The sequence below is a fragment of the Poecilia reticulata genome, chromosome 12, assembly GCF_904066995.2.
Source record: "Poecilia reticulata chromosome 12, P_reticulata-male-v2, whole genome shotgun sequence".
Taxonomy (NCBI): domain Eukaryota; kingdom Metazoa; phylum Chordata; class Actinopteri; order Cyprinodontiformes; family Poeciliidae; genus Poecilia; species Poecilia reticulata.
The window spans coordinates 24,653,712-24,681,381 of record NC_088841.1 but is presented as its reverse complement, the minus strand read 5'-3'; the positions used below and the strand labels follow the sequence as shown (position 1 = coordinate 24,681,381).

The following is a 27,670-nucleotide window of genomic DNA, read 5'->3' as shown; positions in this document are numbered from 1 at the left end:
AAATATTTGTGTTGCCCCAAAATAATCAAGATTACTATAGACACAAAACAATGTAGTTATTTTTCAATAAACAGATTTAAGGTCAAAGTAATATTGCCAAACTTACCATAAAACTGCTCAGAGTAGAATTCAATTCAGAAGTTGGTTGCAAACAAGCCAGCAGCAAAGTGGCTGTTTGGTTGGGACAAACCACTAAGGTAAAAACAAGGAGGCAGACCGTACAACTCTTTGTAGAGACTTGTAGGTGTTTTTGTGTTAACTCTTTATGCCCAGTCAGCAATATTTACAGACAAGTAAGAAAATGTACAGAAAGGAATCACAACCCACTGTTCTCAACATGTAGTGCTTAATTTGAAACATGATTAACCGCCACTTAGTAATAAAATGTTCTGACCCAGAGCTCAAGGAGGGGGGAAGAAAGAAGGGATGAGAGGGGGTAAAGAGGGGAAGGTTGGGAAGATTGGGTTGGTGGGAGGAGCAGATGAGGGGTGCAACAAACTTCCCAGATAGCACACTTTGGTAATTCAACATTAAATTATAGTCAGAATGGTTGAATATATGGTTGAGGTCGACAACTGAAGGTGGATCAACCATCAAACAACCATCCAATTCTAGCCAAGTAACCAATGTTGAAACTGTGTCATTGTTCAATGTTTCAATGAATCAATTTTTTGTGGTTGAAATCTAATGAATGAAATGCCGATGTCTGATTAATATTGAATCAATGTCACACCTTCCCCTACTCTCCTCCTCATCAGAGCTCTGGGTGAGAGCATTTTATGAGTGAGTGGACGTTATCATATTTTAAATTAAGCACTGTAAAGGATGGCGGGTGGTGATTCCTTTATGTAAATTTTCTTACTTGTTCATAAAAATCTTTACTGACTGTGTGTGATAATATTGACACAAAAACATCTACAACGTACTACAATGAGTGGAGCGGTCCACCCCCACTATTTTTGTAGTAGGATGGCCCAACCACACAGCCACTTCACTCTTGGCTTGTTGGCAAAAGATGTTAATTCAATGTTGAATTATGATCACAAAGGTTGAATTTATGGTTAATGTTGATGACTGATGGCGGATAAACTTACAACAATCATCCAATTCTAGCCAATTAACAGATATTAAAAATGTCAGTAAATGATATTAATTGATGGGTGATTGACAGGATTTTACTGAACTGAAAACATGCAGGTCAGCTTGCCTTGTGGACCAGTGTGTAATCATTTTGAATACAACTATGCAGTTTGTTGCACCTCTCCTCATCTCCGCCTAATCCATCCCCAAACCTCCTCCAACCCACCTACCCAATTTTACATTGAATCACCTACATTGATTCAATGTAAAATCAACACAAATATGCATGTAAATTGATATACAGATGATGGTTGAATCAACCTTGATATAGTGTCAGTTATGGTTGAAACCCCAATGTTGATTCAACGTACAAGTCACCAACCACTTTCGATTCTGTTTAAATGCCAGGCTTCAACGTTGCTTCAATGTCTCTGTCTGACATTGTTTCAATGATGTTTCACTCTTTTTTGTGCTATCTGGGTGCATACTTGAATTCAAAATGATTAGATGCGGGTCCTGAAGGCAAGCTGACCAGCATGTTTTCAGTTCAGCAAAACCCTGTCAATCACCCATCAATTAAAATCATGTGTGGTGAATTAGGGAAATGCCTAAAACTTGCAGTGCAGTGTGCCTGGGGGTCCAGTGTTGAAAAAGCCGGGAGTCTACATTGGCATTTCAATCTGGAGAGACTCAGACGGACAAAAGGGAACAATTAAAAGATTTAATGACAGGAATGAATAACAGTTCTTTGGCGCTCGGACCCCGGCAGCTAATTTGAGCTGTAATTTGATGTGAACTCGATGAACATCCCGATAACTGATTAGGGATGCTCTCCCCCGGGGCCCGACACTAGTGGTGGTGGTTGGGAAAGGGTGCCATCCTACAGCCAAAGGATGTGGGTGGAGAAGGGGAGGTGGTGGGTTGAACGCAGCTGGGAAGCAGCTGACAGCTTGGGTGTGGATCCTTTTACGCAGAGCCTGATTGCTGATTGAACGCGCCGGGTGAGGTCCAGCGCTGAGGTCGGAGATGAGCATGACATCGATGGGCGAACGAAGGGGGTGGAGTCTTCCAGCTTGAACTTTCGCTAAAGCTCCATTTTAATTAATAGAGTTCAACCATTTTCAATATTAGTTACTTGGCTGGAATTGGATTGTTTGAAGGTTGATCCATCGTCAGATGACCACCTCAACCATATATTCAACCTTTGTGATCATAATTCAATGTTGAATTAACATGTTTGCCAACAAACCAACAGCGAAGTGACTGTGTGTTTGGGCCATCCCACTCATATAAACGGTAGGGGTGGACCGCTCCACTCCTTGTAGTAAGTTGGAGATGTTTTCATGTCAACATATCTCACAGAGTCGATGAGGATTTTTATGATCAAGTAAGAAAATACACAGAAAGGAATCAACACCCACTATCCTTTACAGTGCTAAAGCACTGTAAAGGATAGTGAAAGCATTGTAAAGGATAGTGATTAAAACGTGATAACCCCCACTCAGTAATAAAATGCTCTGACGCAGAGCTCCGATGAGGAGGGGGAGGGGTGCGGCAAAACAGCTGACAGCTGATTGATTCAACGTTGATCAGACTGGCACTTCATTTATTAGATTTCAACCACAAAACAACATTGATTCAATGACTGTTTTAACGGCTAGAATTGGATATTTGTTTGCTGGTTGATCCACCATTATTTGCCGACCTCAACCTAAATTCAACCATTCTGACTATAATTCAGTGTTGAATTACCATCGTGTGCGATCTAGGTGGCTATTATGAGGAATAAAATATGTCTATTGCTTGCAACAGATCGACAGACCAAGTTCTGATTGTAACAGACAATATTAAGATTTTCTCAATGTTATTCTTCAAGGCACCATCATTTTACAGTCAAACAGTTTTAAGATGGGAGTGTTTTAATGTAATTTGGGAATTTCTGAAAATTAGAGTTGAGATTGAAAAAAAATCTCATTGAAATTTAAACAGGAACAGGAGAGGGTGAACAGCAAATAAATAAAATGCAAAAAAAAAATTTTATTCACTAAAAACATGAAGTGTAACTCCAATAAATATATGAGGAACATTTAACATTTTAATCCAAGATGTATTTGATAACTGGAACATAAAATGTCCAGTGATTGACAAAAACTGCAGTAAAGTTAAATAAATCTGAGTGATGAATGAAAGGGAAAAACATCAAGCGAAAACACATCATACTGAGATTCATTGTGAATTTTTGACTGGAAAAAAATGTGGGTCCTGGAATAATCATGAACATCCTGGATCCATGAAAGCATGTTTCTGAATGAAACAAACATGGAGATACTGAACTATCATAAGCAGTGAGAGTTTCTCAGGAGGAAACTCTTTAAACTCTTTAGACTCAACTCAGCACAGAAACACTGAGGAACCAGGACTGAACCAAAACCCAAATCCCGGAAGCGGAGGTTCAGTGAATGTGGTGATGTAGGTGTGGAGGTGGATCAGTGAGTTAGAGGAGACTTGGTAGAAGGACAGAATGCCAGCAAGACAGTCCACATACACTGATACTCTGTGAGAGTCGGAGGAGGAGAAGAGACGAGTTGATGTGTTATTGTGACAGACAGAGTAACCATCATCATCAGTGCAGCTCAGCCTCCAGGAATGATCATTCCATCCAAACCTAGAGTCTTTACTGTTTCTTTTCTTCCTGATTCTTCTGTAACTCACTGATATATCAACTCTTCCTCTCCACTCGACCTCCCAGTAACAGCGACCAGTCAGACCAGTTCTACACAGCAGCTGATGAATATCATCAAATCTGTCTGGATGATCAGGATATGACTGAAGCTCCTCCTCATATGTCACCTTCCTGTTGTCTTCAGACAGTTTGAGTTTTCTGCTCACTGTGTTTGTGTCGATGGTGAGTTGACAGGAATCTGATGGAGAGAACAAACACAATCCAGCTGCAGTTATTGATCATTTATTGATCTTTGATGATTATCCTGAATGAGTGATGTGACAGTTTGAAGATGGTTGAATGTGAGCTGCTTTGTTGTCATGAATCAGATGAAAAACACACTTACACTTCCTCAGACCTGGTGTCAAGAATGGGACTCCAGCAGGCTCCACCCTGAAAGGAGGAGGGGGGTCAGACCATCAGTCTCTTTCAGCAGCAAACATGGACATTACATGTCTCTCAGACACACATTGTCCTCCACTGAGACACGAACAGTCCAACATCTGGATTGCAAACTGCAGTGGATGTAGGAAGGACAGTTGGTGCTGCTGCAGCACGACTCATTTCTCCAAACACAGGAAAAGCTCCAACAGAGAGGAGAAAGGAAATCCCTCAGTAACAACCTGAAGAAACTCACTGAAGCCTAAAAGGACATCAGGAAACTAAGGAAACATTTCTGGAAGCTCAACCTGATTTAATAATCAGCATTAAAATCCAATCAATCTAAACTCAGATCAACACCTGGATACCTGCTCCATCCACACTCCCACACACAGATGAAGGAATGAAACACTAAACAGCCCTGCTGCTGAAAACCTGCTGTGGCCTCACTGTAATATCCAGAAATACAAACATTAAAAAGGAGAAGCTGCATCACATTCAACAAAGAGTTCAACAAGAACCAAAGATTTGATCTCTGAGCTCAGACTCACAAACCAGGGAGAGGCTTCCATCATCACACACCTCTGACAAACACCTCCAACCTTTCAGCACTTCATCTTCCAACCAGCACCACCAGGTGGCGCTGCACACATTTACAATGAGACCAAGAAGAAGAAGCAGCTTCCTCGGTCCAGCAGCTGCAAAAATGGGTTATGAAGGTAATACTCCCTTCAATCCAGAAACTGGATATGCTTATCTTGTCTTTTATCTTTCTCAGTAAATTTATCAGATCTTTTCAATCAGAATAAAATCCTGCTCTGATTTTTATGGAATACATTTAATTATGTACATTTATATTTTTTTAATTGGCAAATAAATTAAACACAAGAACAAAAGCACAAGCAGAGCATGCACATTGCTCTTTGATTGTTTTCGTTCAAAGTGGCAGCTGCCATGATGTCGGACTGCCTGGCTTCATGTAGCATGACTGTTCTCACCCTGCGGTTACTTGTGCTTGGTTACTTCTTGCTTATTGCTGGGTTTCAGATGACCCAATGCAGATGGAGGGCCAGAAGTAAATTCAGCCCATTTATTTCTGTTGGTCCAGCATCAAAATGTCAAAAGTCTGTCCTTTACGGTTGCTCCAACCGTTCAAATAGTGTGAAAGATAAACATTACTTTTGTTTCGAAGATAGTTAGTCACAAGGAAGTTAATTTAAAATAAAACTTTCTGAAAAAAGAGGAGAAAGGTGGATAATCTCTAAAAGCAGGAGGTGCAGGAAGTTTGCAGCACTACTTTCTAGCAGGAAGCAATCACATCGTTTAAATTGTATTTTCAGATATTTTATTGGAGAGTTATTTAGACAGACAAGCATTCATATGTAAGGTAAGATATATTATTTTTGTGCCTTAGTGTGGTTGTCCTCAGAATGCTAATGTTGTTAGCAGCTAGCTCAGTGCCGAGTCACAGACAGAAAATACAATGTTTATTCAGTGGGACTTTAATGCTAAAAATTAAAAATAAAAAAGCGAAATAAGTTAAATATAACTTATCCAACCATACAGTCACTGTGAGCTGTTACTTTTCCCCCACATCCTTTGTATCTGGCCACGAACAGACACAAACACGAAGTTTCTGTAAACCGGTAAGAATCGTTAACCTACTTTGGACCTGAATCCAGCGTCCGACAACATAAATGTACAACTCCAGTATGAATTTGGGTTTGAATAAATTATTTACCAGGAGATTCAAGCTCATAAAGTAATACGGGTTAGTTCGTTGTCAGCGATAGCATCCTTATCTTAGACCAGAGGTTCCCAAACTGTGGGGTGCGCCCCCTAGGGGGTCGCAGTGCCATTACAGGGGGGGGGCGTGGGAAGCCGTCAGGATGAAAAAAAAAACATGAACGCTGTATTCCTTGGGTTTTTACCTTATTATTCCTATGTCAATTTGATACAGTAGAGCTCCTGCACTTCCCATATATGTGTCCTCTGTCACTTTTATCAGCAGTTAAAACTGTTTAACCCGTTGTTAACATGTGGTAACCTGTTTTTCCGAGCCACCTTTAAACGCAACATGAGTGCTACGACACTCGCTGGGTTTACACCTGTGGGGCAGTGAAGGAGACCTGCTGCTGCTGTGCAGAGCTACGCAGGTGTGTTAGAATCATAGCAGCAAACCAGCAAAATGCAAAGAACTTCTCACAGTTTTCCCCCAAACTAACATACTGAGTTAAGTAAAGCTATTGGATGCAGGTGAAGTTAGCTAAAAGATGAGATGACCAGCTAACATCAGTACAGCACCTTAAGCTTAACAAGCAACTTGTAGGTTAATGATGTTGTCTATGTTTAGCTACGTACATCCATTTTGCTCCCAAAAGGGGTCAGGGACAGGGGGGCCCCAGAAAATATTTGCAAACCACTGGGGGATGGGGGGTCGCAGGTGTAAAAGTTTGGGAACCACTGTCTTAAACTAAAATTACTTAAAATAGCACAACTCACTACTCACATGGCAGAAACAAGTCGACAGCCATCTAATGCTTCTTTTGATCCTAAATGCTTGACTCAACCTGAAACTAAATGATTGTATTCTCGAAGCTTTTGAAAGCTTTCTTATGGCTTATCGTATAATATGAGGTCTGCAGCTCCATCGAGTTATGTGGATCGCCTCGACATGGGTAAATATTCAAGATTATAAGAGAAGTCTTTTTTTTTCGGAGATAATATGGATCATATCCTAAATATACGCTGTTTTTTAGGGTTGCCACGAGACCACCGCGGGTTGTGGCACAGAGATGGTATTTTTTAATATTGGTTACATTTATTTCACCTCTTAAGTATTTAATATCTAGGTCAGTGGTTCTTAACCTTTTTTGAGGTACTGAACCCCCCCCTCTCCCCCTGAATTACATATGCGCATTCACCGAACCCTTCTGATCATATTACACCTATTCTGCATGACCTTCATTGGCTTCCTGTCACCTACAGAATTCAATATAAAATCGTTCTCATTACCCATCAGTGTTTAAACGGAACCTTACCGAATTATCTGAAGGACCTTCTCATTCCACATTCATCCACCAGATCTCTACGATCCCAAGACTGCAACTTCCTCGCTCCAGATTAAGGACCATGGGAGATTGGGGATTCGCTGTGGCTGCCCCCTGTCTCTGGAACTCTCTCCCGGACTATTTGAGAGCTCCGCAATCACTGGATGACTTCAAAAGACGCCTTTTCTACTTAAGCAAGCCTATTCTGCCTCCACCTGATTTTATGATATTGAATTTATCTATGATTTTAGTTGCACTGTGTAGCACTTAGATTTTTGCTAATGAAAAGTGCGGTACAAATTAAATTGATTATTATTATTATTAGTGTCATGTAGCGCGGGGCGCTGGTCTAGGTCTTGACTTGGTCTCGGACCCTAAAAGTCTTGGTCTTGTCTCGGTCTTGATACACTCTGGTCTTGTTTTGGGTCTTGGGATAGGTGGTCTTGACTACAACACTGATTTATATGGTCAAAATAGCAAATAGATAGAACTACTATACTTTTAAATCTCTTTTTTTCCCTTATGAATGGTTATTTCTAGATGCTGCTTCATGTGTAATATATTTTAACTCAACTTTACAATATTTGCGAGTTTTGCTTAAAATCCAAAGTTATTTCTCTGTCTGAGAACTTTTAAACATCCATCTGACCAACATGGAGCTCATTTTCTCATCTTTGCTTCTTGAGGCTGATTGTTCTGCAGCTCCATCCAACATTGTTGGATGGAGCTGCATGATGCTGATGATCTATCCTCCATAGATCATCATGGAAATCTAACTGCTGAAATCCTTTGACTCTTTCATGAGTCATGTGGCAGTTTGAAGATGAATCTGAATATATTCATTAATATATTCAGAGTTCCTATTTACCTATTACACCATCCAAACATCATCAGTTCTTACCCTCTAAATATTCTTCTGCTCTTCACTCTTCATTTTCTTCACTTCCATTTTATTCCATAGGCATTAAAGTTATCACATTTTACTAATTATCTTGACCTTTAATTTGGATTAACTGATTCTAATCTAACTTAGTTTTTACATTCTTGATTAATTTCACAATGTGTTTCTCTGAATGTAGATGATCTTTTATAGATGTTGCTCATGCTCCTCGACTCCTGTTCCTTTCTTCTTGCCGTCTCTCTTCAACAACAGTAACATCTGCTTTATGATGTCATTTATCTGCCTATCAGCCAATCAGCTTCTTGTATTTTCTCAGTAGACCAATCAGTGGAAGCCCCACCCAGCCCATGATGCTCCTACTTTGTGAAGATAGAGAGACAAACTGAACTCTAATAGGAAACTGTCGAGAAAAGTCGAGCTCATCCCACTTCCCCATGCTGGAGATTTTAGTTTAATAGTAATAATAAATAAAATTACCTTAAAATTAATGACATAGGTGACATCAAGACCCAACAATAGAGTCAGACTGTAATAAAATTAATCTGGTTGTGTGTGTTGTTATTGTGTCCTGCAAACTTTGCTTTAATTCTACTTCTTTCTATTTAATCATAAAAAATCAAGTCAGGCAGAAAGAGAGTCATGAAACAGGAAGCTGGTTTCCTGAAGAAAAGGGGAAGTTTCTGTCTTGCATCAGGCTAAAAATAGTTCAGACCATTCCTTATTTTAAAGCATTAAAGGTTTTTAAAGAATAAAATCTAAACATTTTGAGAGATTGGATAAAACCCAGAGTAAAATACTTAAAATAATGACTTATAATTATGCCAATAATTAATATTGGTTTAACCAGTGGTTGATGTTGGTTTGATTATAAGAATATTTACACTTACTCTTACACTTGTGGAAGTACTTAAAGGTGAAACAAGTAACTGTAATTTGGTATCAGATAATTACAATAATGGATTATTATTGGGTTCTTTTCAGAAATGTCTGTAATAACTCACCTTATGATTATAATAAGAGTAACTAATAAGTTATGGTTATTATAACATTATAAATGAATGTTGAATCAGATAAACTAAAAGGTTATAAATGTGATTTGACATTGAACTTGAAAGGTGTAAAATGTTGTAACTGTAATTAAAGGTCACTGATGTTGTGTAGGAGGTAGATGGTAGGTGGAAGGTCAGGGCAAAAAGGGGAACTGATAGGATAGCGGAGGACTAAGGCCTTATTGCTAAACTTCAAGAAAAGGTTGGGCAGGAAACAGAGGTAGGAGGAACTATTGAGCAACTTGGGGACATTAGAACAGACATCAGGTCATGAGGTCTCCAAAGTGACGGATATGAGATCATCTGTCCAAGCAGTCAGCCAATGAGACAGGCACAGCAACAAAGCTAGCCAATGCAAACGCACCAAAAGGTGGATAAACCCTTTATAAGGTGGGTGCAACAGAGGAATCTTTGGTTGGATCCTTCAGGCAGCTTCGAGCCAAGACGGAGATGGACAAAGAACTCTGCAGCTGAAGAAGAGCCGGGGCCACAGAACCGAAGACTGTTCTGCACATGGGGACCAACCCGTTAGCCCCGCAACATGTGGCTTCAAATCGCACTTCTCTCAACAGCTGGGTTTAGACCCCCAAAGACAAAGACCAAGGCAAAGATGAAGATAAAGACGAAGATAAAGAACAAAGGCAAAGAGGAAGAACTGGTGTGTTCCTTCCGTGGGACCAGACAGATCGTGAGACGAGGAGAAGGGAGCTACAGAGCCGCAAGACAAGAAGCTGAGGACCGCCACGCGCATGAGGAAGTCACCCTGATGCCCGAGACCTGCCGCTCTAAGTCAGTACTCTTCCTGTACTGGGAACCTCCTGCTGCTGCAACACCTTCTTCTTCATCAGGCCAGTTCTGGGGTTCAAAATGCCAAACTCTGTCCGTCTCTCTCAAAGTTTCCCTTTTTTAGTTCTCAGTGTCAGCATTAGGGAAAGATAGGCTAGATTATTGATTTTACTTATTTGATTATTTCTGCTACTGAATTAAGCTGTACTCACCCTTGCAAAATTGCCTTACTAATAAAATAATTAGCATTAAGAAAATCTAAAAGATGTTGTGGACATTCAATTAATGAGTCACCTTAAAGTTCTTTGATGGTCATAAAATAGCTATGAAGTTTGATTCTGGGAGGAAAAAGTAGAAATGTTTTATAGGTTGCTTTTGGCCAAAACTAAAATAATGACCTTGGGACTTAAATCTAAGTCACTAAATTTAATCTAGCCGTTAACAAGTGCCGTTATTTTAGGAGAGGAGCTACCGTTAACAGGAGTGGTTGTAGGGGTTATGTCGCTGTGAGGGCTACTCAGCGGATTGCCCCCCAACTGTAAAAGGTCATAACTTCTGGATCGAAGGTAGTCAGAGCTAGACGAGTCCTTTCCGACCCCAGTTTAAACAGATAATTCACCATAAACTATTGCTAGGGTAAGACCCGAGTTTCTGGGGATTTTCCGGACCTGTTAGACAGAGAACTGGGCCGTAGTGAGTCCGAAGAGTTGTGAGGAGTGGGCGGGACTTACTATTGGGTAGTAACAGACAAAACAGATTAGGAAACTGATTTTCTCTCTCCAACCTCTTGGTTCCACATGGAGCTATATTTTGCCCCCTGCTTCTCTGACTACCATGTCATTGTGGTTCCATTAGATGGGTTGGTATCCCAGGTTCATTCAGAACCATGTGAAAGATTCCTACAGTTTTTCATTGGATACTATTTACAAAGTTACATAGTCAGAATTGTCAGCAGTACTTTGAGTTTAACTGTCGTAAGAGACAAAGGGAGTTTCAGATTGTCAAGTCATGTTTTCACCATGTTATCCTTTCATTTCTAAATATTTATCTTCACACTAAACATTTCCCATCAGACTGACTAAAGACATTTCTCCTCTTCCTCCTCTATCAGACCTTCTCTGCTCCTGCAGCAGGTTCCTCCATACCTGAGAGATTCCAGTCTCCAGTCTGGATCCTTCAGTCCAGCCGACAGCAGCTTCACTCCTGAGTCTCCTAGATGATTGTAGCTCAGGTCCAACTCTTTCAGATGGGAGGGGTTAAAGGTCAGAGCTGAGGCCAGAGAAGCACAGCCTTCCTCTGAGACCAGACAGCCTGATAAGCTGTAGACACACAATTTATCACATGATGAGAAGATGAGAACATTGAGGTGTTGTGGTCAATTTGTAATGGGCTGAAAAGAATTGTTGGATCAGACATCAAGTGGAACAGAAAGGTGGTTCTTCCTGGTTTTAATTCTGATAACCAATTGGCAAATTAGTTTAATATGTTTACTTCAGGCTTGATTCTTCTGATTTTAGTAATGAGATCTTAAATCTGAGAAACAAGCTTCTTTGTTGTGGTCACATTTCCATCAGTGTTCCTTCTGTGGCTGAATCTTTTAAATGCTGTAAGGTTCAGTGGTTGACTGCTCTCTTCTTGTGTGGAACAGTTGACTCCTATATTTTCTTACATATTCCAGATGTCACTTAACCAACAGAAGGTGCCAAGGTGCTAGAAGCAGTCCATAGTTATTCCTGTGGCAAAGACGAGCCACCCAAAAATTCTAAATTAAATCAAATATTATATGTATAGCATATTTCAGCAAGGCATTTCAAAGTGCTTTACATCATTAAACATAAAAACACAGAGTCATACAACATTGAAAAAACAAATAACATTAAAAACATAAACCTGGGTTCCCCTCTTCTTTACATTTTGTACACGGACAACTGTCACAGCCGGCATGATAATAGGTTAATGTTAAAATTTCCAGATGACTCAGTGATAGTTAGCCTTCTACAGTGTTGTGGTCAAGACCACATAACCCGAGACCAAGACAAGACCAAGATCAGAGTGTATAGAGACTGAGACAAGACCAAGACTTTTAGGGTCCGAGACCAAGTCAAGACCAAGACAGATGGAAGTCGAGACCAAGTCAAGACCAAGACCAGCGCCCTGTGCTACATGATACGATAAAATGTGAAATGTGATCAAAATTACTTCTCAAATTGATTTGAAAGATCCATATTCCTATAAAAACACCTACATATTAAATACTTAATAAATTTTTTACCAATATTAAAAGCAGAACAAACTCTTTGTTCTGCTTTGGTTCCATCTCTGTGCTACAATCTGCGATGGTCTTGTGCCATCCCTAAAAAGATAACGCCCTGGTTGTTTGCCCATATTTCTCATGTCAGAAACCACCACTGTCTGCACCATTAAACATAGCAATTGAGGCAATGCCCTGACGGTAAATAACGCTCAACTATGAACACTGACCAAGGAGCAAGAAGTAACCAAGCTGATGGCGCTCACTGTGACTGATCTCAACCTCTCTCCTGGTACATGAAGCCAGGTAGTCTGACACCATGGCATACATTACAGCTGCCACTTTGAACAAAAACAAAGAGCAATGTGCATGCTCTGCGTGCTCTTTCGTTCTTGGTTTTATTTATTTGTTAATTAAAAAATATCAATGTGCATAATTAAATGAAATAATGATAGCTACTGCAGTGTACGCAGAGCATTACAAGAACAAAGAACAGTGTATGATTTTATTTAATCAGCAACATAGAATCCTGATGTAGATCATCATACACTTTATTATGATGATCTAATAAAGTGGCATCTTGTCTTAGCGGTTAAATAGGTTACTAAGTTTTAAACAAGTGTGTGTTGTAGTTTACTGCAGCTGCAGCCAGACCCTGCTTTAAATACACTTTGAAACCACAACAATGCATAAATATCTATATAGTTATCATTGAAAACAATTTCATGACTTATTTTTGTCATAACTTGTTGCGTATGGTGAACTGACAACTCCTCTGACGGTCGGACTTCTTAATGCGCATGCAGGCATGGTACTCACTGCATGTATGCTATTCTGACATCGTATGTAATTGGATAAAACAGTGGCTCTCAGTGAGGCTTCAGTCCTATCTGATAAGTAAAGAGATGAGCAGAAGAATCGTACTGTTCCTGAATGCCACATCACTATGTTGCAGACCATTTGGACACAACGTTGTCCCATATATGCGAGAAGTCAGTCAACACCTCTGCACAATAATTCAGCACAGTGACAACTTTTTTTCGTTATGATTTGTCTCTATACAGCTAGCTGGGGGAACCCAGCTAGCTGGGTTCCCCCAGCTAGCTGTATGACCTGATGTTTGCTAACATCTGGTCAATGGAGCTTACCTTCTTTGAGCTACTTTTCTAAGTGACGAAAAAAGTTAGACATAGCCCCCACCGTCTGTGAAAGCGAAGCGCTGCTGAGTTAGCTGTGGCCATCAGATTTCTTATGATTTATGCAGTGCTATTCTATTACCCTTGTGCCTTAGTGGGGTCGGGAGGGTTGCTGGTGCCTCTCCAGCTAATGTTCCAGGCGAGAGGCAGGGTCACCCTGGACAGGTCGCCAGTCTGTCGCAGGGAAACACAGAGACAAACAACCGTGCACACACTCACACCTAGGGACAATTTGGAGAGACCAATTAACCTGACGGTCAAGTTTTTTTTTTTGGATTGTGGGAGGAAACCAGAGTACCCGGAGAAAACCCATGCATGCACAGGGAGAACATGCAAACTCCAGGCAGAAAGACCAGGGCCGGAAATCGAACCCAGAACCTTCTTGCTGCAAGGCAGCAGCTCTACCAACTGCGCGACAAGGGTGTCAAGAAAATGGATGGATGGATGGATATTCTATTACCGTAGACGGACATCTTCTGCCGCTCATAGAAAACCGCATGTTTCGGAGTGTCGCGTGCAAGTGAATAAACTGGAGAGTGTGCTGTACGTTTAGCGATATTTTCACAGTTCCGGTCTTGACTGGTCTTGAAATAAAATCCCGAGTCCTTAGCGCCTGAGACCGAGACCATCAAATGGTCTCAAGACCAAGACCGATCTCGTGTACAACACTGGCCTTTTACATGATCAATCAAATTTTATTTGTATAGCATATTTCAGCAGCAAGGCATTTCAAGGTGCTTTACATAATTAAAGAAAAAATAAAACACACCACGTGACATTGAATTAACAGTAAGAAAGAGAGATTTAGAAAAATAAAAGAAAGCCTAAAAAAGATAAAAACATACTTTTGTTACGGAATTTAAGCGCATGTTGTCACCGGACTCTGCTGTTCGTTTAACACGCGTCTTATCCGGGCCCCGTCGCCTGACAGGACAGAATTGAGGCGCCTGTTGTCACCGGACACCACTGTCCATTTAACACAGGTATTATCCAGGCCCCCTCGCCTGACAGGACGGAATTTAAGCGCCGGTCGTCGCCGGACTCTGCCGTCCAATTAACATGGGTATTATCCAGGCCCCGTCGCCTAACAGGACAAGGTCTCCAACCTTGCAGCACCAGGTTCCGTAGAAAGAGGAATGACAGAAATTAATAAATAGATAAAAAGTAAAGATAAAAGCATTAAAAACATCAGACATCAAAACCCACACTCTAATCCTAATTTAGCCATAACCAACTCTAAATAGGTGAGTTTTAAGTTGAGATTTAGCTGTTTCAGCTGTTTACAGTTTTCTGGAAGTTTGTTCCAAATTTGTGGTGCATAGAAGCTGAGTGCTGCTTCTCCTCATTTGGTTCTGGTTCTGGGGATGCAGAGCAGACTAGAACCAGAAGATCTGAGGGGTCCAGATGGTTGGTACAGCAATAACAGATCTTTAATGTATTGTGATGCTAAACCGTTCAATGATTTATAAACTAACAGTATTTTAAAGTCTATTCTTTGAGCTACAGGGAGCCAGTTGTTGAGAAAAATTATTATTTTGAGTGTTTAACACAGTTTAAACCTTTTAGAACGAATTTCTTAAGTTTGAACAGGTTTGTGTTAGTGATTAGGAGAATAGAGGATCTGCAAGAGAATTTCGGCTCAGACCTCTGGAGTCTTATCATTAAAGACAGGAGGTCATAAATTAACATATGCAGGAAGGTGGAGGACACTATCACTTGAATTACTCTGAGAAAGGGAACTTTGGTCGGTTCACGTAACCAGGATGAGAAGTCTTCCAAAACTAACATCTGACATGGTGCAAAAAACTGAATATAACATAAAATGTTTTAAATCACTAACATTTAATTTGTAAGACATTTTTCTTGGTTATTAATAACATGTTTTGACTAAAAATTCTATTATCTTGTTTTAGAATTAATTTAGTTAATGATGAATGTATTTGAAATTGTATTATTTCTGACTATATTAGAATCACATGAAAATGTTTTGTTTAGTATTAGAAAATACTTAGGTTTATGGTGAATGAATGTCTTAATTCTTATTTGTTTCTAATTCCTAATTAGAAACAGGAATTGTACTTCATTATTTTCTGTTTATCATCTATTGCTTTTGGTTTGATATCAGGACTAAACTTTGGAGATGCTGAGTGCAGAAGAACAAATTGGGTTTTTGGAGAACTTTTCATTGAATTAAAAGTACAGAATTAAAGGTTTGTTCCTGGCAGAGCAGAAGAGAAACCAGAATTTCACAGCTACCTGTGAGGTTCTTGCATTTGTTTCTCTTTGCCCAGATGGCTGTAGAGCCACAGGAGGCCGGATAGTGTTAAGAAAATAAATGTAAAATAAGTTAGTTTTAGAATTTATCATGACTTGATTGAAATACCATAATTATAGTTTTAAAATTTATAACATAGTCTGACCTATTGATCTATATTTTACTGTAGTTAAATCAGATGGTTTGCCAAGATCTCTGATCTGCCCTTTGTCTGTCTGGAAACAATCAGTAGGAAGTTCCAGCTTTTCACACTGATCTGTGAAAGCCATAAACCACCATGAATTCGGAGAGTCTGCTTCCACCTTACTTAACAAAAGGTGTTTGATCTTGCGACCAAACTGCGGGACTTTTTCTAAATTTAAAAGGGCCAGAGATGTCTTCCAATTGGTCAAGTAGAGATATGCCTTATTTGAATACATTAAAGAGGAAAACACACCTACAGGTATAAAAGTTTGTGCACAAGGGAAACAATTCAGAAAAAAGCTGATTTATTTTACTTCTGCACCAGCTCTTTCTCCAAGGACGTCCTTGATATTTCTTTGTCTTCTTGTCTCAGGTAACAATGTTTGTATCTGTGTTTCTTCAGTTTCCTATACTATCTTATATTTTCTTCTGATTGGATTAAATTCTGTAATTCTGTGACGTCAACACGCATTGTTGTGTTTTTGTCCCCGCACGTGGCCACGCGAGAGAACCCGGGATCAAAAGGAAGTATCAGAGCCAGAGTTTTGCTAAATTTACCAGTAATATAAAATTCTTCCTTAACACAGTGTAGGGACCTTAAAGCTGGTGTTATGTGCTCTATCTTCCTGGTTTTAGTCAGAACAGCAGCAGCATCTGGATCAGCTGCAGCTGTTTCATTGATTTTATTAGTCAGACCTGTGAAGACGCTTTTGCAGTAATCAATCCAGCTAAAGATAAACGCATGGATGAGTTTCTCTAGATTGTGCTGAGACATAAGTCCTCTAATCCTGGAGATGTTCTTCAGGTGATAGAAGGCCGACATTGTGACTGTCTTAATGTGGCTCTGAAGGTTCAGGTCAGAGTCCATCACTACTCCCAGGTTTCGAGCCTGATCGCTGGTTTTCAGTTGTAATAATTGAAGCTGTGATGAACAACCCCGTGTCCCTGTGGTAGATGACTTTGTTGACTGGTGTGATAAAGTTTTTCTTTCATTAAATGTACAGAAAACAAAGGAAATGTGTATTGATTTTAGACAGAACCCCCATAAAACAAATCAAATGGTAAAGCTCAGGCAGTGGAGACAATAGAGAACTACAAATATTTTCTCAGTATTTTGCATAATAAGTTAAAATGTATCTACCATTTAGACAACCTACAAAAAAGGGCCAGCAAAGATTATTTTGTCTAAGGAGGCTTGGAAAGTTTCAAGTTAAGACATAGATGATCCTATTTTGTAGATCACATATTGAATCTGTTGACTTTTTTCTTCCTCTATTGGTTTGGAAATCTTAGTATTAGATCAAGAAATGCCTTGATCTAATACTAGTGCCTTGATCTAATACTAGATTAGATGCCTAATACTACTCTGCTAAGTATGTATGTATTAGCAGAGTAATACATACTAGCAATAAGATCTTAGGAGTTGAACAATGCTCACTTACAGAACTGTGTAAAAAACAAATCATTAGGAAAACTAAAGCCATTTTTGCTGATATTTCTCATCCTTTACATCAGGGGTGCCCAAGTTCAGTCCCCAAGAACTACCATCCTGCAACTTTTAGAAGTATCCTTACTCCAACAGACCAGGATCAGCTCTAAAGAGGCCTGGTAACGAGCCATTCATTTGATTCAGGTGTGTTGGAGCAGGGATGCATTTGAAAGTTGCTGGATGGTAGCTCTCGAGGACTGGACTTGGGCACCCCTGCTTTACATGGTGAGTTCCAGTTTCTGACTTTTGGCATCAGGCTCAGACTTTCTGGTATAAAAAGTAAAGGGTACTAGCTTTCATTTGTTCCTGAACCAATATCTCCTTAATGAAGGACAAGGAGACTCGCACCTGATTTAGTGTTTGTAGGAACTGTCGGTGAATAATGAAATACACTGCTCTACTCTTTCCAGTATGTGTTGATTTGTATTTCATCTCCTCTATGTTTTGTTGTTGATTTTTTAATCTGTGATACTTTGTGTTTTAGTTTTTATACTTGCTTCAACATCAATTGCCCAATTAAGATACAAATAAATCTGAAATCTGTCAAGTGCCCAGAGTTACACTATCAGTTGAAGCCTAACCCCCACCTTTCTAAGTCACTTTCTTCTTGGTTGTTTCAGCCTGGCGTAAATAAAACCAGGCATGTTTATTTGTTGAGACCTAGCAAGGTTACCGATTTCAAGGTTAGCAACGTTAGCAAGACATCTATTATTATAACAATCCACTACTGAAATAATAATTATATAATCACTGATGTCAAGTAATGGACAGAAATCTGGATTCACGAGGATTGGTCACATTTTACCTGAGAGTTTCCAGGTTGCAGTTTGGACTCTTCAGTCCAGCAGAGAGAAGCTTCACTCCTGAATCCTGCAGGTTGTTGTTACTCAGGTCCAGTTCTCTGAGACTGGAGGACTGGGAGCTGAGAACTGAGGACAGAGCTTCACAGCTTCTCTCTGAGAGGTTACAGCCATTCAGTCTGAGGGGAAAGGGAGAAAAATCTGTTGAATGTTCAAGAGGAACATTGTTCTTGAAAATATTGAAAGGACTGTTATTTTACACATCTTTATATTGCTCTTTCTTATGAACTTGTTGGTTCTCCAGAATTGAAATACTGAACTACAGGCAACAAGGAGACTGGCAACTATTAAATTCTATAATGAACTGAAATAATCGAGTTTCCGATTTAGAAAAAGGAGGAGTTTTTCAGTCTGAATATGTAACATTATGACCAACAACTGAAGGACGTTTGTCTCTCTTCTAGTTGTGGACTGTTATTGGGTGACATTGGGGAGACAATGCACCAATAAATGAAGTAAAACATCATGAATCAATATTTGTCTCATAAATAACAGTTTTATGTCACAAACAACGGCAGTAAGAGCCTGGGTACTTACAGAGCTTTGTTGGAGGCTTTAACCACTGGCAGCAGCCTCAGAAGAACCTCCTCTGAAGCAGAGTATTTCTTCAGGTCAAACACATCCAGATCTTTTCCTGATGACACTAAGATGAAACCCAGAGCTGACCAGTGAGCAGGAGACAGTTTATCTGTGGAGAGACGTCCTGAACTCAGAGACTGTTGGATCTCCTCCACTAGAGAACGATCATTCAGTTCATTCAGACAGTGGAACAGATTGATGCTTTTCTCTGAAGACACATTCTCACTGATCTTCTCCTTGATGTACTGAGCTGTTTCCTGATTGGTCTGTGAGCTACTTCCTGTCTGTGTCAGCAGACCTCGTAGAAGTCTCTGATTTGTCTGCAGTGAAAGTCCCAGGAGGAAACGGAGGAACAAGTCCAGGTGTCCATTTGGACTCTGTAAGGCCTGGTCAACAGCCCCCTGATGAAGAGACTTTGATTTAAATAATGAAGACTTCTTAGATGTTTGTGTTTCTTCCATCAGGTTGACTCGAGAGTTGATGAAGGTCAGATGAACATGAAGAGCAGCCAGAAACTCCTGAACACTCAGATGGACGAAGCAGAACACCTTGTCCTGGTACAGCCCTCTCTCCTCTCTAAAGATCTGTGTGAACACTCCTGAGTACACTGAGGCTGCTGTGATATCAATGCCACACTCTGTCAGGTCTGATTCATAGAATATCAGGTTTCCTTTCTGCAGCTGATCAAAAGCCAGTTTTCCCAGAGACTCAATCATATTCCTGCTCTCTGGACTCCAGTGTGGATCTGTTTCAGCTCCTCCATCATACTTGACCACCTTCACTTTAGTTTGAACCACCAGAAAGTGGATGTACATCTCAGTCAGGGTGCTAGGCAGCTCTCCTCCCTCTCTGGTCTCCAACACATCCTCCAGAACTGTAGCAGTGATCCAGCAAAAGACTGGGATGTGGCACATGATGTGGAGGCTTCGTGATGTATTCATGTGGGAGATGATCCTGCTGGCCTGCTTCTTATCTCTGAATCTCTTCCTGAAGTACTCCTCCTTCTGGGGGTCATTGAACCCTCTGACCTCTGTCACCATGCCAACACACCGAGGAGGAATCTGATTGGCTGCTGCAGGTCGTGTGGTTATCCAGAGGAGAGCAGAGGGAAGCAGTTTCCCCCTGATGAGGTTTGTCAGCAGAACATCCACTGAGCTGGACTCTGTAGCATCAGCCAGGATCTCCTTGTTGTGGAAGTCCAGTGGAAGTCTACTCTCATCCAGGCCATCAAAGATGAACAGAACCTGGAAGTGTTCAAAGCTGCAGATTTCTTTGGTTTCAGTAAAGAAGTGATGAACAAGTTCCACCAAACTGAACTTTTTCTCTTTCAGCACATTCAGCTCTCTGAAAGTGAATGGAAATATGAAGTGGATGTTCTGGTGGGCTTTGTCTTCAGCCCAGTCCAGAGTGAACTTCTGTGTTAAGACTGTTTTCCCAATGCCAGCCACTCCCTTTGTCATCACTGTTCTGATTGGTTGATCTCTTTCAGGTAGGACTTTAAAGATGTCTTCTTGTCTGATTGTTGTTTCTGGTCTGTGTGGTTTTCTGGATGCTGTTTCAATTTGTCTGACCTCATGTTCATCATTGAGCTCTCCAGTCCCTCCCTCTGTGATGTAGAGCTCTGTGTAGATCTGGTTCAGAAGGGTTGGACTTCCTGCTTTAGCAATCCCCTCAAACACAGACTGGAACTTCTTCTTCAGATCAGATTTAAGTTGATGACGAACTGCAGCAAAATGTTCTTGAATAACACAAAAAGTAAAATCAGAAACTAATTGAAACAGTCTTCTGAAGATGATTTACATAAATGTGATTCATCCATCAGGTTAAATCTTTATAGAAATCCTCTTACTGCTCTGAAGACGGTCAGCCAGCTCCTCCTGATTCATCTTCTTTAGGAAGTACAGTGTGATCTTCATCACTGCCTCTCTGCTGCTCTTCCTCTGCTCTTCATCATCATCTTCCAACACCTCATCATCATCTCTCTGACTCTCTGAACATTCAGGTTCATCTGGACTCAGAACCTTCTGTATCTTCTTCAGCTCATTCTTCACAAAAGTGACAATGTTTTCCTCCATCAGCTGGAACAGAATAATAGATGAAGGAAGCATCAGATTGAAATCATGGATGCAAACATCAGATGGACGTTGGACAGACTGACAGTCCTCTGGTCTACAAAGTGCAGCATGGAGACGACTGAACAGAACCATGGAAAAGTAGTTGTTGTTCATGTACAGACCATAAATATGGAGTCCAGCTTTTTTTGATGCTGCTGGGCAGACGGACCACTGGGAACCTCTGAGCTCTGCTGGTCCACTCTGTGGAGGAACCAGGAACAATCAGGAAGTAAGGAAACATTAATCCAGCAATATTTACTAATAAAATAACTAAGAGTGTCAAATTAAAGCAGAAAACGGACCATCACATGAACACAATACAAAGAAGTTAGAAAGAGGAAAATGAACTACAAGGATGAAGACCAGTAACACCAGTATCACCAGTAGACATTTTAAGAAGTTGGTGCTGAACTTGGACTACAGACTGTTCACACTGTCAGCAGATCTGATGCTGGTGGAGACAAAGTCCCAGAGCTTGGGGACAGTGGAAGTGAAGGCTGTGTCCACACAGATGTTCAGGACAGTGTGGGACATCCATCAGGTTCTGATGACTGAATCTGAGGTGATGTGGACATGGAGGAGCTCTGAGATATGTGGGTGTGTCCATGTGGGATCCTCTCCTGGATGTTATAGAGGATTTAAATGGATTCTGTGGATCCTGGAAGCCAGTGAGCTCACATTATATCTGTCCACACAGAGGCAATCAGAAGGTGAAGGTCCATCTGGAAAGGAGCCAGATGATCCAAGTAGTTGTAAAGATTTAATGTTCCTGCTGATCCCACTAAGAACCAGCAGAACCGCTGATGGTCCACATCAGCTCAGTCTGGTTGAGTTCCAGCAGATCTCACCAACCACATCATGAAGCTTTCCTTCCTGCTGAACTGATCTCACAATGCACACAGGAACCAACCCCTGATGGACCAGACTGGATTACCAGGTATTTCCCAGTAAATAGTGGAAATGTGTCCCACTCTTAGTCTGACATGGAGCCAGGAAGCAGCAGAACATCATCATCATCACCCAGAGATGAAGATATGAAGGTGTTTTCTTAGAACAGAGCAGCTGATTTCTATAGATAATGGATCAAACCTTTCAGTAAATATAACTGGAAAAATCTGTGTGGGAAACTGAACCAATGAAAGTGAGCTGCATCTAACAACTAGATACACCTGACCTCTCTGATGATGGAGGTCTAGGAGAGTTCAAGTCTAGCAAATGATGCACTGAATCATCACTCTTGAAGGACACGCAACTGGGTTCTAGTTATGGTTTGAGTCTCTTATGGATCCTGATGTAAAAACTGTTTTCAAACCTTTATGTGGAGTTTTGCTTCAAAGTTTATTTAATATGTGATTGATAGCAAAAGAAAAAGCTGTGAGAGCTAAGATAAAGCAGATAATCAACTTCATGTTTTAAATGATTCCCATCAGAACCGGTCCAATCCTCCAACATGTTCCTGATTATTCATCCTCCTGAATAAATTCCAGCCTTGTTTGAAGAGCAGAAAGATATGTTTCTCAGACAAACATGCTGGTTTAAATGACTAAGAGAAGTTTGATGATCTTAGTGTTGAACTCTGACATGGAGAAGAACCCGGAGTCGTTTCCATTCTGACAATCCAAGGAGGTTCTAATGGACTATCTGGTTCTGAATCAGATCCACAAGAGATATTATTTAATCTTTTGAAATGGTTTATAATCCACCTTGTTGGATTAAATATATACCTCACAGATACAGTGGGAGGATAAGTTTATAGTCGGTCACCAATTGTGCAAGTTCTCCCACTTAAAAAGATGAGAGGCCTGTAATTGACATCATAGGTAGACCTCAACTATGAGAGACAAAATGAGAAAAAAAATTCTGAAAATCACATTGTCTCATTTTTAAAGAATTTATTTGCAAATAAGGGTGGAAAATAAGTATTTGGTCAATAACAAAAGTTCTTCTCGATACTTTGTAAAATATCTTTTGTTGGCAATGATAGAGGTCAAAGGGTTTCTGTAAACCTGGATTCTGGATTTCGTATTGTAATTTTTTTATTACATGTGATGTTCTGAACTCTTAAATACTTGCATATTCTTTTATTTTTTTCAGACCTGAAAAATGGCCAAGCCTCAACAGCCAGGCCTCAGACCACGGTGCCGAGGAGCTCTTACAGAGTCCACCAGGACAAAGAGAAATTCAGTAAGTTATGATTTCACATTTAGTGAATAGGTAACACTCGCATATTTGTAAAACTGATCTTCCGGTTATTTTATTTATTTTGTTATAACGCAGTACAGCAAGGCAGAGTGTGGAAAGCGGTAAAGATCGACAACATGGCGGACGGTGGACCGATATCAGGACAAGCCATGAAGCCGGTATGTATTATGTACAGTCACTGCATTGATTCCCGACTGTACAATGGCTGGTTGAGAATAATTTTAACTTATTTACGTATGTATTTTTGAGAAAGCGATATATTTGCTACAATATTTTTTAAATTTTACATTTATTTCCACAGACTCTATAGAATGGGACTCACATTTGTGTCAATCAGACTCTTCTGGAACGTTCTGATGTCCGTGATGAGGACAGAGATGCAACTTTGTGCGAGTATCTACTATTTTAGAATGTTGATATTTTATGCTCCAATATTGTTTTTGTACATAATGTAATTATGATATGTATTGACAATGCACAAAAATGTTTTCCAGCTGTATCAAGGACCTACTGCCAGTCATCCATATGTAGCTCAAGAAAGAAGCAGGTAAGAACTAGAGATGTCACAATTCCTTGAATGATTAAAGTACTGTGATTTATTAAAATCCATCAAAGCAAATTATCTGCCTCAGAGTTTGTTGAATTGTGTGTTACTATTTATTACCAACTGCTTTTAATTATTTTTTCTTCCAATTGTTTCCAAGTGTTTTCTCTTTTTCATTAAAGTTTTTATTTTCTCTAAGAATGTATTAATAAAATGTGTTTCTTTTTTTGTTTTAATGTCCTATGTGTGCATACTAGGCTGGAAGTTGCCAAACAATTTAATTGTAGTTTCATAATGATGTTGCACACGTAATAAATAATCAGTGTGGTTTTGCACAGGTTCTTTTAGTTTGATGAACACTGTTGAGACATTGAGCGACAGTGAGCGCCTTCGCTGATCAGCCGTTACTGCGCTTAATTGCCGTTGGCTCGCTCACAAATAAATATTTACAACATGAGTCAAAGAACAAATATTTACAATACAAGTCAAAGAATTGTTAACTAAAAAACGTCCACATATATACCTCGACACTTCGCTCCAGCCCACCTCCCCCACAAGAGACACAAACAGCAGAGCAAATTGACATTTACCTGTGAGACATGAGAGTGACAGTAAGCGCCTTTGCTGACCAGCCGTTACTGCGCTTAATTGCCGTTGGCTCATTGAGTCAGGAGTGGTCACTGTGCTCTATGTGCCCACTGGTGGCAAACCGTTGTAACTGCAGTACAGCGCCTCTCAGCAAGAGAAGTGCAGCTTAGCACAGCCAGCATGAGAAAAATGAAAGCAAATAAACAAAAAGAAAAGGGAGGGGGTGTAATTATTTCTGATGTCCATTCTGTCACAATGACTAAAAGATGCCTTTAGCTCATAATGATTGTTCTGTGTTAACAGCTGATGGAGGAAGGCAGAGAGTACTGGCAGCAGAGGATGTGGCATTCTGGAAGGATGGCAGCTAAGAACGGGTGTCAGGATGGACCCCAAGTTCCTCCAACCAGGAGCTCAGTGACATCAGGACTACACTACAAGAAGAGACCTCAGGTCTACGCTACAGGAGAGACGTTGGGCCTGTCCTGAGCGCAACATAATGTTGGATCATGTTTGAACAAAAAAACACTGCCAGATAGTCCAGAATGGACAAGCATTTATGTCTTATTTTGTGTGCAAACAGTAAAAAAAAAATGAAATAAAGAAAAGAAAAACTTCGTCTCTTTTATGTTCCTCATATATGAACATGTTGCATATAAGCAATATCAAATGAATATATTTTAATACAGCATTTATTTTTTATATAGATTTTTTAAAATACAGCATTAAAAATAATGATTGGGCCGGGGTTTATTTATAAAGTCATAAGTGCTGTCCAATGGGCACACATCAACCAACCAATCACATGTCAATGATGAACTCTGATGTCATTGTTTTTCATCCAATGACTGAGAATTCACGTCTGCTGAAGCGCCTTTGAATATGCTAGGCTTTTTGTATGCTAAGTAGAGTCGTTAACAGCTCCCGCTCCCACCACCGCCACTCCCCCATCCAAGGATTCCGTAATTGACAGATTTCGACTCCCGTGAGTCGTGAGACACTGAAAATGCAGACTGTCAATTGTCGGTATCTATTGCTCACGAGCTGCGTTCACGTCAGAATACAGGGTCAAAAATCCCACTTTTCATTTTGCGAATGTTTCACAATGTTTTGATCAAACAATCTTCCATGTCAGAAGTCCAGCGGACTCTTGGTTGCGCCATGCCAGCTGTTTTTTGTTTGAGATTCTCCTCCGTTCTTTACGTCACAGCACTTTCTTATTGGCTACCTGTCACATTCAACAGGCTGGCTTCTGGCTTCCAGCAGGGGGAACACCACACACGCTAATAATCGATAATCGAGCAAAGAAAATCAAACATGTTGAATATCCCCAAAATCAGATCAGAGCAGTCCGATGTTCTACTGACTGGACCCGATCAGTCGTAACACACTACACACTAAAAGATGATCGGTTGAGATTATCACAAGTGACAATCTTTGAATGCAAAAAAGTCACATTTGACTTTTTTGCATTCTAAGATTCTAACATTTTTTGCATTCTTTTTTTGAATGCTAAGATTGTCATAAGGGCAAAATCGAGGCAACAAATTGTGTATTATGAACTGGGCTTAATTTGATTTAATGTTTTCATGACAACAGAACCCAACAGAACTTTGTATCGTTACATGACCGCCATAAAAGATAAACGGATTAGTTACAGCAGTTAGAAACAGCTCACCTCTCTGATGGTGGAGATCCAGGAGATTTAAAGAGGATGGGATGAGCCTTTGATTTGTCGCTCTTAAAGGACACACAGCTGGGTTCTGGTTCTGGTTCTGGTTCTAGTTTGCATCTCTTACAGATCCTGACAGAAACATGATGATTAAAACTGAATCTGTTCAGTTTGGATGAAGCAGCAAAGAGGAGCAGCAACAGCTCACCTCTCTGATGGTGGAGCTCCAGGAGATTTAAAGAGGATGGGATGAGCCTTTGATTTGTCGCTCTTAAAGGACACACAGCTGGGTTCTGGTTCTGGTACTGGTTTGAGTCTCTTTCGGATCCTGACAGAAACATGATGATTAAAACTGAGTCTGTTCAGTCTGGATGAAGCAGCAAAGAGGAGCAGCAGCAGCTTCATCACCACGTCTGTTTTGGCCTGATATAGTGAACGCTGTGTGAAAAGGGCTGTGGACAGTTAGAGATGGTGACCTCACCTCTGACCTTTGCTCTGGCTCTCATCTTCCCCACACAGAGTGGTTTTAGAGGGAGGGACTCCCTCCTCTCTGTCCTCACACTGATCCATGCTGCTGAATTCACATCAGTTCCTCACACACACTTTCTAGCTTCACCTGCAGAGGAAACACACATCATTCATCTGCACATCAACTCTGATCATCCTTTACATCATTAGTGCTGGAAAAAGATCAGCTGCTCCTCCTCTGATTGGCTCTTCTTCTCTGCTTCATATCAGTGTCAGGTGAATGCAGTCAGACAGCAGAGAGGCAGAGGAAGCTGCCATCAGCTGCTGCACTTCTACTATCAGTCCACTAGATGGAGACATGGAGCAACATTTACATTCACTGATTCAACCCGAACAACAGGAAGGATTTTAGTTAATTTTAATCACTACAAATGATTAACACAACTAATTTATCATGTGTAGTGATTTGATTATATTCTGCATCAGAGATTATATAGATATATATCTTACTTTTAAAGAAAGTAACAAGTTATTGTTTCTGACCTTGATGATGGATACTGGAGTTTGATTACAAGAAATAAAATCATGAAGCAGTTTTTTTCATAGAAGAAATCAAAGAAACATCTTCCTCTCATCATAGTATTTGATTCTAGTTCATCAGTACTGTAATACTGACCTTCAAAGAGCAGAGGAATGAAACTTTGAGCTGAAATAAGCAGTGAATCTTTTCTCCAAACATTAGAGAGCAGAAAGAAACAGGAAAGTTCCAGAAGACAAAGTTCAAGTAAACAAATCAAACTTAAAATGTGTTCAAACGATCAAGAGGTGAAGAAGAACATATGAACAACAAATAAAGATCCAACAACCTGATCAGAGCTGCACCTTAACAGTGTAATTCAAACTGAAAGTAAATGTGACGGATGTTGCGTAACAGATGACGTCACAGCTCATGCGGGTTGTATTTTCTTCTTTCAGAGCAGCAGAACCAGGAAGTAGAAGGTCTGCAGTGAAATCAGAGGCAGGTTGATAAAATCTTCATGTGGAAAGAGAGAAGTTCTGATGGAAATGAGAATTTTGGAGAATTATCTGTTCTCCATGCTAATTTTGTGATGTATGAGGTTAAAAGAGTCAGTGAGTTGAAATTATAAATTCCTTTTATTAATACCAAAATATATCTGGTCTATTTCACATGATACCTTTAGGAGCTAGCAGGACAAAATGGCACCAAAAACAGTTTTAAATCCTTTTTCTTAGCATCTATCTAAGCTACTCCTTGGTCTGAC

The 27,670-nt window shown here is 40.2% G+C and overlaps 2 protein-coding genes across 2 annotated transcripts; one reads left to right on the top strand and one right to left on the bottom strand.

Annotated features, from left to right (window-relative positions):
* Positions 1-274: 274 nt before the first annotated feature.
* Positions 275-27,298, bottom strand: LOC145554044 (NLR family CARD domain-containing protein 3-like). The gene is made up of 10 exons (XM_081613280.1): positions 26,401-27,298; positions 26,128-26,247; positions 25,926-26,051; positions 21,039-21,117; positions 20,652-20,880; positions 18,761-20,540; positions 18,169-18,342; positions 11,115-11,288; positions 4,149-4,195; positions 275-4,001 (listed from the first exon to the last, which is right to left on the bottom strand). Exons 1-10 carry the CDS (start codon positions 26,487-26,489, stop codon positions 3,472-3,474), a joined length of 3,348 nt encoding a protein of 1,115 aa, XP_081469406.1. The 5' UTR covers positions 26,490-27,298; the 3' UTR covers positions 275-3,471.
* On the top strand, positions 19,051-24,776 carry LOC145554047 (uncharacterized). The gene is made up of 7 exons (XM_081613292.1): positions 19,051-19,181; positions 19,267-19,359; positions 23,011-23,100; positions 23,194-23,276; positions 23,420-23,511; positions 23,613-23,665; positions 24,554-24,776. Exons 5-7 carry the CDS (start codon positions 23,430-23,432, stop codon positions 24,734-24,736), a joined length of 318 nt encoding a protein of 105 aa, XP_081469418.1. The 5' UTR covers positions 19,051-19,181; positions 19,267-19,359; positions 23,011-23,100; positions 23,194-23,276; positions 23,420-23,429; the 3' UTR covers positions 24,737-24,776.
* Positions 27,299-27,670: the final 372 nt, after the last annotated feature.

Excerpts from the sequence above, each read along its gene's own strand:
- LOC145554044 (XM_081613280.1), bottom strand. The coding sequence starts at position 26,489 with ATGGATCAGTGTGAGGACAGAGAGGAGGGAGTCCCTCCCTCTAAAACC. Across the intron at positions 26,248-26,400 it reads AGCCAGAGCAAAGGTCAGAG|GATCCGAAAGAGACTCAAAC; the intron begins GTGAGGTCACCA and ends TGTTTCTGTCAG. Across the intron at positions 20,541-20,651 it reads GGCTGACCGTCTTCAGAGCA|AACATTTTGCTGCAGTTCGT; the intron begins GTAAGAGGATTT and ends GTGTTATTCAAG.
- LOC145554047 (XM_081613292.1), top strand. The coding sequence starts at position 23,430 with ATGGGACTCACATTTGTGTCAATCAGACTCTTCTGGAACGTTCTGATG. Across the intron at positions 23,512-23,612 it reads AGAGATGCAACTTTGTGCGA|CTGTATCAAGGACCTACTGC; the intron begins GTATCTACTATT and ends AATGTTTTCCAG. Across the intron at positions 23,666-24,553 it reads GTAGCTCAAGAAAGAAGCAG|CTGATGGAGGAAGGCAGAGA; the intron begins GTAAGAACTAGA and ends CTGTGTTAACAG.